Here is a 15,594-nt window from a genome sequence, read left to right as displayed (position 1 = left end):
ATTTACAGTATTGCAGAATACTGTATATAAGAGCCCAGGCCGCTCTGTAGAATGTAAAAAACACTTATAATACTCCTCTAGGGGGCAGTCTGGTCAGATAGGTGTCGCTGCTCTCCGGTCCGGTGCCTCCTCTCTGCGGCGATTGCAGTCCTCCTTCTACCCAGGACAGTGTGGATGACGTGTTCTACATCATCAACACAGGCCGGCATTGCAGTCTTGCGCAGGAGCACTTTGATCTGCCATGCTGAGGGCAGATCAAAGTACTGTAATACGGAGGCACTAGGAAAGTTAAGGACCGCCCGCACATGAGCACTACAATACTCTGTTCTGCCCTGAGCAGAGAGATCAAAGTGCGCCGGTGCAGGACCACAAAGCTGGCCAGGGTGTATGACGTAGGATGCATCATGCACATGGGCCTCAGAATAAGGAGGACGGAGATCGCCGCAGAGAGGAGGCGCCGGACCGGATGAGGAGGCACCCATCGGACCGTCCCGCCTCCTAGGTGAGTATTATAAAACTGTTTTTTACATTCTACACAGCGGCCTGGGCTTTTATAAACAGTATTCTGGAATGCTGTATATAAGAGGTCACTGGTGGTGGCCACAGCTTATAGGGGCCAAATCTGGTGACAGGTTCCCCTTAACAATACATATTGTGCAAATTACGCCAGACCAACTTTTTAAATCACTTCAATATTAGATATAAGAGCCAGAGACCAATGTATCAGGTGAAATGTCGCAAAATTTGACTTTTCATCCATGTTTATTGATATACTTTTCTATATTAGAAAATAAATCCACGCCAACCTGGTGTCATAAACAGAGGGAAACACTGATAAATTATGATTTGGACGTTTACGACAATGAAATGTTGCAAAATGGGCAAAATTTTGCTGTAAACGCAATGAAAAATGAAGCCGCACACGGCCTTATATCCATTTTCCACATAGATCTTAAAAAATATAGGCCTCATTTATTGAAACCGAAAATCTGGCCTTAGCGCCCAATCACATTGCAGCATTCATTTTTTCCAGAGAAGTTAAAGAAATGAAAGCTAAGTGGCGATTGGTCAGTCATGGCAACAAGTTAAAGGGTAATTCCCATCTCCCAGGATACTATCCCAATATGTAGGAGGTGTAACCTCCAATTTGAAATGTTCTCCGGATATAGCCATGTCTCTTACCTCATGTGCAGGGCATTGCAGCTTAAGTATCCACGGTTACGTCCAGTCATATAGTGACAGTTTGTTGCTTGTGGTTGTAACCATGGATATCTAAGCTGCAATGCCCTGCACATGAGGTAAGAGATGTGGCTATATCAAGAGAGCTATACTACATTTCTAGTTGGAGGTATTTGCTAATATTATAATGCCTATTACATATTAGGATAGGATCTTGAAGATAGGAACACCCCTTTAACACAAAATGATAAATTAAGCCTATTGTCTTTGTTGGGAATAAAAGGGGCCAATCTAAATAAGACGTGGCGTCTCCACCAACACTTAAGATGGCCATCAGCTTTCAATTCTCACGTCTCAGGAGTTCATCGTGTCAGCTATTACACAACTGTAAAACTTAAAAAGTAGCAAAAGTCCCATATTTCTAATATAGATCATTTTCTAACCCACAATTTTGTTGTAATAGTTATTTTTTGCCAATTTATAGACCTGCCCCACACTGATTTATTACTGTGGGGTCAGCAGTCCTGTGAACGAATCTGCCAAGGATCATCATTCATCCATTATCGGTGTAGTATCGTTGCCCCTCAATATGGGCTCACAATGGTGCACAGTGATGCGGTACAATTCTATTACAGGGATTGTAGACTTAGATTATACAATAGGGGCTTGATACATATCACATTGTCAGGTTTTGTGGTGTGAATGCCTCTCAGATTGTGATTTGTGTCATTTTTCTAGTTCTCTTTTGTTGTTATGTTTTATGTCCATGTGGCTTTTCTAGATGTTTTAGCTCCATGAAAAGCAACGTTTAAAAAAAAAAAAAAAAAAAAAAAAAAAAGAAGAAGATGCACGACTTGGCGCAATTTGACTTCAGCCCCCCCCCCCCCCCCAGGGTGACGTTATATACAACAGCTAAAAATTGTTGTTTGTTTTTTTTTGCAAAACGTGTGGCTTTTAGAGCTAAGAAGTTACAAACATGGCAAAAAGGCAGAAGTAAAAGACAATGTGAGCTATTCTGCAAAATTCATGAACTCTGTGCCCTGTTTGGATGAATTAGGTGAAAACAATGTCAGAAAACCACAACCTAACAGAGAAAAACAAAACAACTTAAAGGGAACCTGTCGGGTGCAATATGCCCTGAGGACCATGAGCAGTTCTGGGCTTATATTGCTAATCCCTGCCTAACCATCCCTGTATCTAGTATCATACATAAAGAGATCTTTAGAAAAAGTATTTCTAAAGATCCTTTATGATATGTTAATGAGGCCAGCGAATAGTCCCAAGGGTGTTAGTTCCTGTGCTCATTGCGCCCTCTTAGCATGTTAGTAAGCGCACCCATGGAGGCAAACATGCTATTCAATGCCCATTGTCATCAGCGGTGACGCGCGTACCTGCGTCGTTTGTCACCGCTTCAGAACGCCGGGCAGTGCACATGATCAGAATGCCCGACACTTCCAGTCATGCGCACTAGACCTCTCAGAAGCAGGGAATCATACACCCGGCTTCATAGTGCGCATTACCGGACGTCCCAGGCACTCTGATCATGCGCACTGACCCTAAGCCCGGCATCTGAGGCGATGACAATGGACACAGGTAGGGGTGTCACTGCTGATAAGGACACTGGGCAATGGGCATTGAATAGCATGTTAGCATGCCATTGTGGGTGTGCTACCATGCTAAGAAGGCGGAATAAGCGCAGGAACTAACGCCCTTGTGACTAGTCCCTGTGCTCATTTGCATATCATAAAGGATCTTTATTCAAATTGTCTCTTCAGCAGAGGAAGGAGACAAACTCTAGCGCCACCTATTGGAAGTAGCAATCCTAAAAGTCAAAAGTGAACCTTTAAACGAGCCTTTTCATATGACCTAGGATTTATGCCAGATCAGAACCTCAAATTGCAGACACGGTGTTTCGGGGCAATTGCCCCTTGTCAGTGCACAGTATAAGATCTGATCTGGTTGTATGAGAAGCTATAGTGAGGTCTAAGGGGAAAACGTTTCTCCTTGAGGAGAATATTTTTTCTAAAGATCTCTTTATGTATGATACTCGATACAGGGACTGTTAGGCAGATATTAGATATATGCACCCAGACCTGCTTATGGCTCTGTGTGCATATTGCACCTGACAGGTTCCCTTTAAGAGTACAGTAACTATGCAGAATGATGAATTGGACCCTAAATGCACAAACAAGGGGGCCGAGTAGATGGACGGTGGGCAACAAGCACATGCACCGAATGTGATCTTAACAATAGATGCGCACAAGTCAATGAGACCAGATATACAAACAATAGCAATAGTGCAGCATAGAAACAGAACAATAAGAGATAATATAATGTAATAGTACAAAGCTGAGGGCTACACAATACAATGTGAACCGTCCCTGCGTGCTATGTACACACATGGAGTATTTGGTTGAAGTCATTTCTGCACCATTTCTTGGCAGGAAAATGTGCGTTTTTGCAGCATTTTTCAATTTAATTCAATGGGTGAAAAACGATGAAATAAGTGACACGCTGCAGATTAATATCTGCACCAAATCTGCAAGGAAGAAAAACCCAACGTGTGTACGAGCCTTCAGGATTATAATTGACTTTGAGACAAAAAACTGCACTAAAAAAAATAAATAAAAAATAAAAAATGCACTGTATGCACACAGCCTAATAAAGCACTCCATTTCCATGCGTTTTATTTGCTATATATTATTTTATTCCTGCTTTAGTACATGGCGTTCAGCAGTGCTGCCATCCGCACTACCTGGGATGTGTCACCTTGGATATTATTCACTTGGCAGTGCAATCTGCTTTTCATTCTCACCGCTCTAACAGCTCAGACACATTTTTCACATGAAAACAAGAGCAGGAATCACGAGAGGTTTCTCAATGAAGGCACAAATTCTCCGGGGGGGGGGGGGGGGGGGGGGGGTGTGTGCTGCCAAACGTCACATATGGATTGCATGTGAGCGGAGAGCAGAGCTGCCAGCGACTGTAGCACGTCCTGGGGATGGGGGGTTGAGCTTACCTGCTACTGCTGCTTTTTTTCGATTTGCTTTTCCTCTTCAAGCTGTCCCTCTCCTTGCTATTATAAGGCAACATGGAAGCATAACCATGCTCGGCTTCTGCGTACGACAAAAGACACAACCATTAACCTGATAACTCTAAATGCTTGATCTAAGCACGAGTGCCAAAGAAATATGGCTCTGCAGAAGCACAAGACGTACAAAACACACACAAGATCATCACAAACATAAAAGAATAAAAACACATTCTACAACCGCCTTCTACAAATCGCACATTAAAAAAGCACATTAAAAAAAAAAATAAAAAAAGCAGAAATTGCCATAAAGCACAATAACATTACACCTGTCAGTTATAGTCAGGGGCGAAAGTGTTGGCACCTTCAAAATTGTTCCAGAAAGTGAAATATTTACCACAGAATATCATTGCAATTACACATTTCATATTATATATATATAAATAAAATGTATTTATTTCCTATGTGTGTTTTGGAACAACACAAAAAAAATAGAGAGAAAAAAAAAAAAAAAAAAAAAAGGGCAGCTGAACATAATTTCACACAAAACTCCAAAAATGGTCCGGACAAAATTGCTGGAAGAAGCCGCTGCGAAATGCGAGTCAGATGCAGCAAGGTCCCCAAAATAAGACCTAAACCCAAAATAAGGCCTAGTAGGATTTGTTGGAGTGTGTTTAAAATATAAGCCCTACTCCAAGAATAAGCCCTAGTTGTGGTTCCATAAGGAAGTGTCCAAGCAGCTAGAGAAAAAAGTTAAACAGCAGGACTCTTCATCAAAGAAAGAAGACACCCCCAAATGAAAGCAGACTTCCACCCCTGAAAAAAAAAATAAAATATTGCACTCACCAGACCCCAAACAATTACAGTTGACAAGTGCTGATGGCGGATGGGTTCTCACACAGAGATCTGTGTTGCTTTAAGGTTCCTCGCCATTCAGCTGTATTGCAAAGCAGCTCTCACAAACTGATTGGGCACCATCATCACTTCGCGCAAGTGATACTGCTTCCAGTCACCAGGAGGAGCCAACCGCTGCAGAACACAGGGAGACCTGACAGTGACGGGGATTTGTATGTGAGAGCCCATTCACTTGTCAGCTCTAATTGTTTGGTGTCTGGTAAGCGTGATTCTTTTAGGAGGTGTCCGATTTATTTTGAGGGTAAACTTAGCAGTACATAGAGAATAATACATTTAAGCAGGTAATTTAAACCTTTGTAAATACGGTATGTTCCCATCACTATAGGACTGGTTCTGCATCATGAGAATAGCGGATCAGATAATAAAATGTATCTGAACCAGTAATCAGATTAGCACAAAATGCTGATGTTCCAGAATGTGATGATCTGATTATATTTGTATAAATGTTGATTTTTTTTTTTGTTGATGAATAAATGTGTATTATTGTTCATTGGAAAATAAGACATTTCCTGAAAATAAGCCCTAGTGCAGTGTTGCTCAACTCCAGTCCTCAAGACCCACCAACAGATCATGTTTTAAGGTTTTCCTCAATATTAGACAGGGAATAATTCAATCACCTGTGCAAGATTAAGGAAATCCTGAAAATCTGATTGAGGAAAACTTGAAAACATGATCTGTTGGTGGGTCTTGAGGACTGGAGTTGAGAAACACTGCCCTAGTGCATCTTATGGAGCAAAAATAATATAATATAGGACCCTGTCTTATTTTCGGGAGGACACGGTACATGTTGGCCCTATATCTCGCATGTTATGTGCGCCTTCTACAGCACAGGTGTCCACTTATGTTGCCCATCCTGCACTTCTTGCATGGCCATCAAAATTCCTTTACCTCTGCACGATATTCATTTATTTGACATAATTAGCACCATATCACGGTGCGCAGGATTCTCTATGAACATCTGCGCCATCTTTTATCCCTGTGCCTCTTATCATAGTCATTATCTGCCTTGTCCATTCGGACTGCACTACCTTTTCTGGGTATTTTCAGGCTTCCTCTCTTTTATGAGTGTACTGTATTCTCGTCTTAAGGCCCTGTTACACGCAACGATGTATCTAACGATATATTGCCGGGGTCATGGATTCTGTGACACACATCCGGCATCGTTAGCGACATTGTTGCGTGTGACAGCAAGGAACGACCGTTAACGATGGAAAATACTCACCTTATCGTCCATCGTTGACACGTCGTTCCTTTTCAAATAATCGACGATCTCGCAGGTTGTTTGTCGTTCCTGAGGCCGCACGCATCGCTACGTGTGACACCTCGGGAACTACGAACTGCAGCTTGCCTGCGACCGCCGGCAATGAGGAAGGAAGGAGGTGGGCGGGATGTTACGTCCCGCTCATCTCTGCTCCTATTGGGCGGCCGCTTAGTGACACCGCACAGACCCCCCACTTAGAAATGAGGCGGTTCGCCGGCAACAGCGACGTCGCTAGGCGGATAAGTCCGAGTGACGGCTCCTAACGATATTGTGCGCCACGGGCAGCGATTTGCCCGTGACGCACAACTGACGGGGGTGGGTGCTTTCACCAGCGACATCGCTAGCGATATCGCTGCGTGTAAAGCCACCTTTACTTTTTCAGATTTAATCATAACATTATTATCCAAAGTGTTTACTTTGGCCCCACTGAACATCATTGCTAACCCTTTTGGCTTTAACATTTCATTCCTGTAATGGATACTATATCCCATGCGCCTCTTCTATTTTTTGTCTCACATCCCTTCCCATCTTTTCAAAGTTTTTAATATCCATGTACAAAGCTTTAGACGTTTACCAGTTGTTTCCATATCTATAGGCTGTGTTCTCAGACTAGGTTTTGACCACTCAGTTTCACCGTTCAATTTTTTACTCCTTTACCCTATTGGCCCATTGGTTGGCCCCCAAATTTGTAGGTTTACAGAACCTCTCTTTACCAGATGAGGCGGTGAGGGAGAACTCTGGTACCAGTATGTCTTCATCTTCTGAAAGTAGTAGTAAGCCTCATGGTACCCGAGTATCAGGAAAAGCATCACCTAAAGCTACGTAGTGAACTGGACCACACAACAGAACCCCAGATATTCTGATGACTTTGGGTGGACAGGGTGTTGGATCAGTCGTTGTATTGGCCTACCACACTTGGTTTAAGACTACCCAGAGACTTTTACTGCTCAACATCTGACTATCAGACTGGTCGTGTGACTGACAGGTATGTACAGCTTGTCTGCAAGTTAATGTGGCGCAGTAGGCAACTTGCCACAGTGTGACCCCATTGACTAATCAGATGCAATGTTTAAAGGGAAAAAAAAATAAATAAAAAAACAGGTCACAAGCATGGTGCGTGGTCCATAACGGAATGATCATACAAGACGTGCAACCTAAAAATCTAACTGGTGACATTTTTGGGGGAAAATAATGTTTGGTCACGCACCACAAGTCAGCCACAATTATTAGACATGGCACTGTAAGGGGTGGGCAGACCCCTTACAAAGAGGTGCAGTGTTACCCCCTGAAAATACCCCCGCTGGGGTAGACAAAGCTGTTGATGTTTTATGTTAATGTTTTATTGTAATTGCACTGTATAGCTGGGTTTCCCCTAGTGGCCAGGTGGGACGGCTGTCCCCATAGAAACTGTGCAGGAGGGAGGAGGAGCCGGCAGCTTAGGGGGAAAGAGAGTGTGTGTGTGTGTGTGTGTGTGTGTGTGTGTGTGTGTGTGTGTGTGTGTGTGTGTGTGTGTGTGTGTAAAAGTCAGTTGATTCCGGGACGGGGGAGAAGGAACAGCCAGGGGCAGAGTGTGGAGCTGAGTGGGCAGAAAGAAAGAAAGAAGGGAAGAAGAGAAGAAGTGTCCTCAAGGGTGAAGCAGAATTGGTGTGGGTCCAGTCTGTGTTAGCCGGAGTGGGAGCCTAGGTGAAGTAGAGTAGCCGGGCACATCCCCACTAGAGGAGACAACAAGGAAAGATTTCCCCGGACAGGAATTGTGACCGTGCGCTACAAAATCCGTGCATTGAGCTGTCTGTGAAACTCTGTGCAATAAACATGTCATTTGGTTTATCTGATCCCTGCCTGAAGAGTCTTCCTGCGGCTGAAAGTATGCTCTTTTCCACCACACTCTGCCCCACAGAACAATCCCCTGTCCCAATAGTGACGGCGGAGCCGGGGGTAAGCCTGATAGAAAAAGGGGCCACGACTACAATCCCCGAGGCACCCCTGGCACCCCGTTACATGTGGCGTAGTCGGCAGGATCTGGACTATTGGCGAAGGGTCCCGGTTCCATATTGGGAAGAACAAGTGGTGCCTAAGGCGTTGGACCAGGCACAGGACGGCGGTAAGATGGCCGCCGTCTTCACGAGCACAGCGAGCGCACGAAGAATTGGCGCCAAAAGAAAAGCCTGGGGCTGGCCGGTGAAGAAAAAGAAGTGCGGAGTGCGCCGCTCAAAGAGGGGAGGTGTTGGCGCCAGGAGGCTGATGAAGACATGTGAAGTGGGCGGTGTTACAGGAAAAAAGAAGAACCGCCTCGGCCGGGTCGATTTGATGTGCAAGACTGGGGGTGGAGTGTATCCAAGAGCGGGAAAAGAAGGCCTGCCTCCACCTTCCCCAGCATCTCCACCTGCCCCGGCGCCATTGCAAGAAACGCCAACCCAGAGACCGACTCCGCGCGAGATGATGGCCGGTCCCCTTAGCGACGAGTTTGATCGGCAGTGCACCGTTGGCACCGTGGTCAAATTCAATCAGGCGGAGGGCTATGGATTCATTGAGGATGAAGAGACCGGTGACCATTTCTTCTACAACCGGGTTAACCTGGACATTGAGGGTTTACCACAGCGCCTTCATACGCTGTACCCGGGAGAAAAGGTGAAGTTCCGGAGAGAAGTGGGATGCCGGGGCCTATTTGCGGTAGGAGTGACCCGGATGCCCACTGCACAAGAGGCCGCACAGTGGCAGCAAGAGATCGAATGGGAAGAGTGCCAATACCGGAGACGTACCCAACAGAGACCGGTGTTGGCTGAGATTTCCCGGCCGAGAAACACGCTGGCGGTGTCGCCAGAAGTCATGACAGGACTGAGTGCTGATCCAGAAAAGGGGACACCGGCGGTGTTAGCGATCCACCAGAGCATGGTCACACACCCGGTGATCGTCGTGGGTAGTCCCCAGCCGTCCCGTTCAGCGACCCCGTCACCCCCGTCGGGGGTTGAAGAGGCAAAACCGGAGACAGAGGCGCCAGAACCACCAGTCAACTACGAACCGTTCCGGAGGTTGCGCCGCTTGCCAGGTCAGTCCCTTTCTGATTATGTGAGGGCTCAGCGGGCCGAATGGCAGCGCGCTTACCACCCCGTGTGACCCGTAATGACCGGAGGTAATGGACCTGTTCGTGTTGAGTACCGGCATTGTTAAAAGAGCCGGAAAAAGTTCCACTGTTTGTAACCATGTTTAAGCCACCGAGCCCGGAAGGAGCCTGATGCTGGACTGAGCCAGGGGCTCCCTCTGTGTTGTTAACGGAGACTTTACTGTTTGTACTCCTACCTACAAAGACCGGGAGTGCTGTGAAAGCCTCCGGGCAGAAGACCAGCCAAGACCGGGAGTGCTGTAACGGCCTCCGGGCACACTGTCTACAAAGACCGGGAGCTCCCAGGAGGGACTCCGGGTGCAGAACTTGTGCGCTCAGTGGTTGACTTTGTTTATGAAGGTTTTAAAGTTTTATCCAAAGTTTGCCTTGCTGCTACGTTGTGTTTTACAGGTTCGAGCCTTGCCGGGAGGCTTAGGCAGAAAGAGGGGAGGAATGTAAGGGGTGGGCAGACCCCTTACAAAGAGGTGCAGTGTTACCCCCTGAAAATACCCCCGCTGGGGTAGACAAAGCTGTTGATGTTTTATGTTAATGTTTTATTGTAATTGCACTGTATAGCTGGGTTTCCCCTAGTGGCCGGGTGGGACGGCTGTCCCCATAGAAACTGTGCAGGAGAGAGGAGGAGCCGGCAGCTTAGGGGGAAAGAGAGTGTGTGTGTGTGTAAAAGTCAGTTGATTCTGGGACGGGGGAGAAGGAACAGCCAGGGGTAGAGTGTGGAGCTGAGTGGGCAGAAAGAAAGAAAGAAGAGAAGAAGTGTCCTCAAGGGTGAAGCAGAATTGGTGTGGGTCCAGTCTGTGTTAGCCGGAGTGGGAGCCTAGGTGAAGTAGAGTAGCCGGGCACATCCCCACTAGAGGAGACAACAAGGAAAGATTTCCCCGAACAGGAATTGTGACCGTGCGCTGCAAAATCCGTGCATTGAGCTGTCTGTGAAACTCTGTGCAATAAACATGTCGTTTGGTTTATCTGATCCCTGCCTGAAGAGTCTTCCTGCGGCTGAAAGTATGCTCTTTTCCACCACACTCTGCCCCACAGAACAATCCCCTGTCCCAATAGTGACGGCGGAGCCGGGGGTAAGCCTGATAGAAAAAGGGGCCACGACTACAATCCCCGAGGCACCCCTGGCACCCCGTTACAGCACTGCTGACTAAATGGGACCAAAGCTTAAAGACATCCTCCACTACTTTTATCGATTGCCAATCTTTAGGATAGGTCATCAATGTTTGATCAGCCAAGGTACAACACCCGACACCTCCGCTGACCAGCTGTTCCCGGTCCTGGCGGTGGCAGCATCCACCGGTGCTGCTCCGTCTTCCGATAGCGGTTGCGGGTAGGTACTGCACATCTGCCTCCTATTAATTAGAATTAGGTGGATGCGCAGTACCCGGCCTTGGCCGCTATCGGAAGGTGGAGCAGAACCGAAGCTGAGCATTTCCGGTAGCCTGCTGCCAGGACCGACGGGGGTTCAGGGTGTCAGACCCTGGCCGTTCAGACATTGATGACCACTCCTAAAGATAGACCATGAATGTAAAAGTAGTGGACAACCCCTTTAAATCAATTCAGGAAAACACAGGGGTTGTGCGTTTTTCATGGGATTATCAGTGTGTGATCGGTACTGATGTTTCCTTCCACACTGGCCCACGTGAGATGACAAAGCCCGATAGTGACCCCCGCTAGGCACAGGTCCGATGTCTCTGCTGCTCTTATATTATGGCAATAAACAGGGTAACCGGCTTCTAATGCCCGTACATCGTCTTCAGGAGTTCAGCTCTATGAACACTTTTCATCCAAGGCATAAAACAAGTGAAAAATGTCAAAATAAAACAGTGGATAACAATAAACTAGAGAACTGCTCAGGTGCCTAAATGCAGCCCATTATTAGTGGTTTCAATCAATGTTTATGCTTTATTGGATACATTATATAAAATAAACAAAAATAATAAACAACAACAAACCCCATGTTCCTCACAGCACGGCCTCATCATTGTCCCCCTCTGGAGTCTGTTGTGACCGCTAGTAACGAGCGCACACAATGATCCCCCGGGGTCCGGCCTGTGCCCCCCTCACCGCAGACCTCCACACATACAGGAGCACTTATTTTTTGATAATGTAAATGGCGTGTATTTTTAGCAGGGGCTTATCCACATGTCAGAGCCCTGGAGAGGCCGCCCCGTATACACCCCACCCCGTATACACCCCACCCCGTATACACCCCACCCCGTATACACCCCACCCCGTATACACCGCTCACTGCTGCATCATGTGAAGTATTCAATGTATTAACATAATAATAGGAAGCGGCACAAGTGGAAAAATATTTGGAAGATAATTAACAACTATTATGGAGAGATGCTGCCTGGTAATTACTGCCTTCACGCTGCCGCCAGCGCTGGGCTCTGCCAAGTGTACACGTCTATGGAGGAGCACACAGTGTATGCACCACACCGGTACATGCCAGGAGTCGCCATGTGCTGTGACGGAGGAGCCTTGACAGCAAAAACCTGCTCTGACGTGACTAACCGCACATATAAACACCATCACTCATACGTGCAGTCATGGCCGCACCGGAATAACACAAGTGATGAGCATGGACGTGCACAGGGAGCGCAGCAGCGGAGGACTGCACAGAAATAACGCTGCTCCTAATTCCATCACGCTCGACTGCACAATATGTACGAGCGTGTGCTCATATACATGTCTCCACACACAGGGTAATACACTGTATGTACACTCTGTGCTATGAGAGAGGAAATCACGTGTCTGTCGGGTATGTGCACACACGATAACGGACGCCACACATGGGGGGGTATGTAGAGAGGCGGCAACACAGGGGGATTATGGGTACAGGTAATGGACGTCCATGCCGAGATATGGGCAAGAGAATGATCTGCGGTATATGTTAGGCTTACATACAGAAATGTATATGTGTATAGGGTGCGCAATAATATATATATATATATATATATATATATATATATCAGTATTAATACAGTGATGTGAGTGTAATGGGTATACTGCTAGAATAGATATGCATGTATGTGTCCAAATACATTATATATGAACCACACTAGTATAATATATCATTATATATACAGTATATACACTGGCAGGCAGGACAGCGCAGTACATAGACCACAGTGAGGCAGGATCATACGTGTACTATACATGCTATACACACAGTGAGATCGGTGTATCAGGCTGGATGCTGTTGTACTCTGAACAGTCAGGCAGGATTAGACATGTAATGTATACTATACACACACACACAGCTTTATATATTAGATATATATATATTATATGTGTGTGTGTGTGTGTGTGTTCAGTATATGAATGATTTCTGGCCCTGCTGTACACACACACACACACACACACACACACACACACACACACAGATCTCTGGCCCTGCTGCACACACAGTATATACACTGCACATACAGTGATCTCTGGCCCTGCTGCACACACAGTATACACACAGCACACACAGTATACACACAGCACACACAGTATACACACTGCGCACACACACAGTGATCTCTGGCCCTGCTGCACACACAGTATACACACTGCACACACACACACAGTGATCTCTGGCCCTGCTGCACACACAGTATACACACTGCACACACACACAGTGATCTCTGGCCCTGCTGCACACACAGTATATACACTGCACATACAGTGATCTCTGGCCCTGCTGCACACACAGTATACACACTGCACACACACACACACACACACACACAGTGATCTCTGGCCCTGCTGCACACACAGTATACACACTGCACACACACACAGTGATCTCTGGCCCTGCTGCACACACAGTATATACACTGCACATACAGTGATCTCTGGCCCTGCTGCACACACAGTATACACACACTGCACACACAGTATACACACTGCACACACACAGTGATCTCTGGCCCTGCTGCACACACAGTATACACACACACACACACACACACACACAGTGATCTCTGGCCCTGCTGCACACACAGTATACACACTGCACACACACACACAGTGATCTCTGGCCCTGCTGCACACACAGTATATACACTGCACACACACACACACACACACACAGTGATCTCTGGCCCTGTTGCACACACAGTATACACACTGCACACACACACAGTGATCTCTGGCCCTGCTGCACACACAGTATATACACTGCACACACACACAGTGATCTCTGGCCCTGCTGCACACACAGTATACACAGTGATCTCTGGCCCTGCTGCACACACAGTATATACACTGCACACACACAGTGATCTCTGTCCCTGCTGCACACACAGTATACACACTGCACACACACACAGTGATCTCTGGCCCTGCTGCACACACAGTATACACACAGTGCGCACACAGTGCGCACACACAGTATACACACAGTGCGCACACACAGTATACACACAGTGCGCACACACAGTATACACACAGTGCGCACACACAGTATACACACAGTGCGCACACACAGTATACACACAGTGCGCACACACAGTATACACACAGTGCGCACACACAGTATACACACAGTGCGCACACACAGTATACACACAGTGCGCACACACAGTATACACACAGTGCGCACACACAGTATACACACAGTGCGCACACACAGTATACACACAGTGCGCACACACAGTATACACACAGTGCGCACACACAGTATACACACAGTGCGCACACACAGTATACACACAGTGCGCACACACAGTATACACACAGTGCGCACACACAGTATACACACAGTGCGCACACACAGTATACACACAGTGCGCACACACAGTATACACACAGTGCGCACACACAGTATACACACAGTGCGCACACACAGTATACACACAGTGCGCACACACAGTGCGCACACACAGTGCGCACACACAGTGCGCACACAGTATACACACTGCACACACACAGTATACACTGCACACACACAGTATACACACTGCAAACACACAGTATACACACTGCACACACACAGTATACACACTGCACACACACAGTATACACACTGCACACACACAGTATACACACTGCACACACACACATATATATACTGTGCTCTCTGGCCTCTGCACAGTGAGGCGGTGACCTGCGCCCCTGCTCCCGGACAGGCTGGACCTGTACATTTCCACTCTCACCTCTCTCCCTCCGCTCCAGATACTCCGCCGCTTCCAGCAGCATCTGGATGTTGACACAGACCGAGGCCGCCATTTTTCCAGCACCGGGGAGGAGGAGAGAGTAGTGGTGACAGGGCTCGGTGTACCGGAGGAGGTGGTGACAGCTAGTGGCGGAGGAGTGTGTACGGTGAGAGCCGAGCTTTGTGCGGTGTGTCCTCAGCCTGGTCCCGGTGTCTAAGTAACCGAGTCTATGGGGGAAGTGCTGGGATTGTTGTTTATCTGCTCTGCAAAACACGCCCCTTGCTCGCCTGCGCAGACACGCCCACTGGCACAGTGGCGAGATCCGATTGGTCACGTTTCCACGGCACAGTGCCATCCCCTTACTTCGTATTGGTCAGGATGACACATGGGGCCGACCATTAGAGCATCTGGAGGGAGGGGCAAGAAGTGCTGTCAACAAATTTTGGCTGTGATTGGTTAGTGTACGGACAGTGACACGCCCATACATGCTTGGGCACGCCTATTAAGCTGTTAGCTCTTCTGATTGGGCCGCTCCTGAAAATGTGTCCCATCCATGGGTGTAGTGACGTCATCACCGGGTAGCTCGCTAAATATGTAGTTATCGTTAACTAGGCGATAACAGTTCTACGTGTCAGTGTGCGCGTATGTGGTGAGCACTGCTGCCTGCACACTGCTGCACTGCCTGCACACTGCTGCACTGCCGCCTGCACACTGCTGCACTGCCGCCTGCACACTGCTGCACTGCCGCCTGCACACTGCTGCGGCCAGCATTTACCATGCGGACACCGTGCAGGAAGGCATATATCGCCATGTATGTATATAACCATACTGTAGAGCAGCAATCGCGTCCTGTGACGTCACTGGCGGAGGGCCGCTGTCACTCAGCAGGGACCCCCTCTGTGACGTCACATGCATTGTCTCTGGAAATAGAACGCATTACGTA

At 47.4% G+C, this 15,594-nt stretch overlaps 1 protein-coding gene across 1 annotated transcript in view; it reads right to left on the bottom strand.

Annotated features, from left to right (window-relative positions):
- Nucleotides 1-14,960, bottom strand: part of MXD1 (MAX dimerization protein 1) — a 31,709-nt gene extending 16,749 nt beyond the window's left edge. Inside the window, exons 1-2 of the mRNA XM_075346149.1 lie at nt 14,652-14,960; nt 4,199-4,295 (exon numbers count right to left, since the gene is read on the bottom strand). Of these exons, the coding sequence (XP_075202264.1) occupies nt 4,199-4,295; nt 14,652-14,724 (170 nt within the window). The 5' untranslated portion in view covers nt 14,725-14,960. The remainder of the gene's footprint in view (nt 1-4,198; nt 4,296-14,651) is intronic.
- Between the last annotated feature and the right edge of the window lie 634 nt (nt 14,961-15,594).

The sequence above is a fragment of the Anomaloglossus baeobatrachus genome, chromosome 4 (genome assembly GCF_048569485.1).
Source record: "Anomaloglossus baeobatrachus isolate aAnoBae1 chromosome 4, aAnoBae1.hap1, whole genome shotgun sequence".
Classification (NCBI taxonomy): domain Eukaryota; kingdom Metazoa; phylum Chordata; class Amphibia; order Anura; family Aromobatidae; genus Anomaloglossus; species Anomaloglossus baeobatrachus.
Note: the sequence above shows the minus strand (reverse complement) of the source record. Positions and strands in the feature narration are given on the sequence as shown.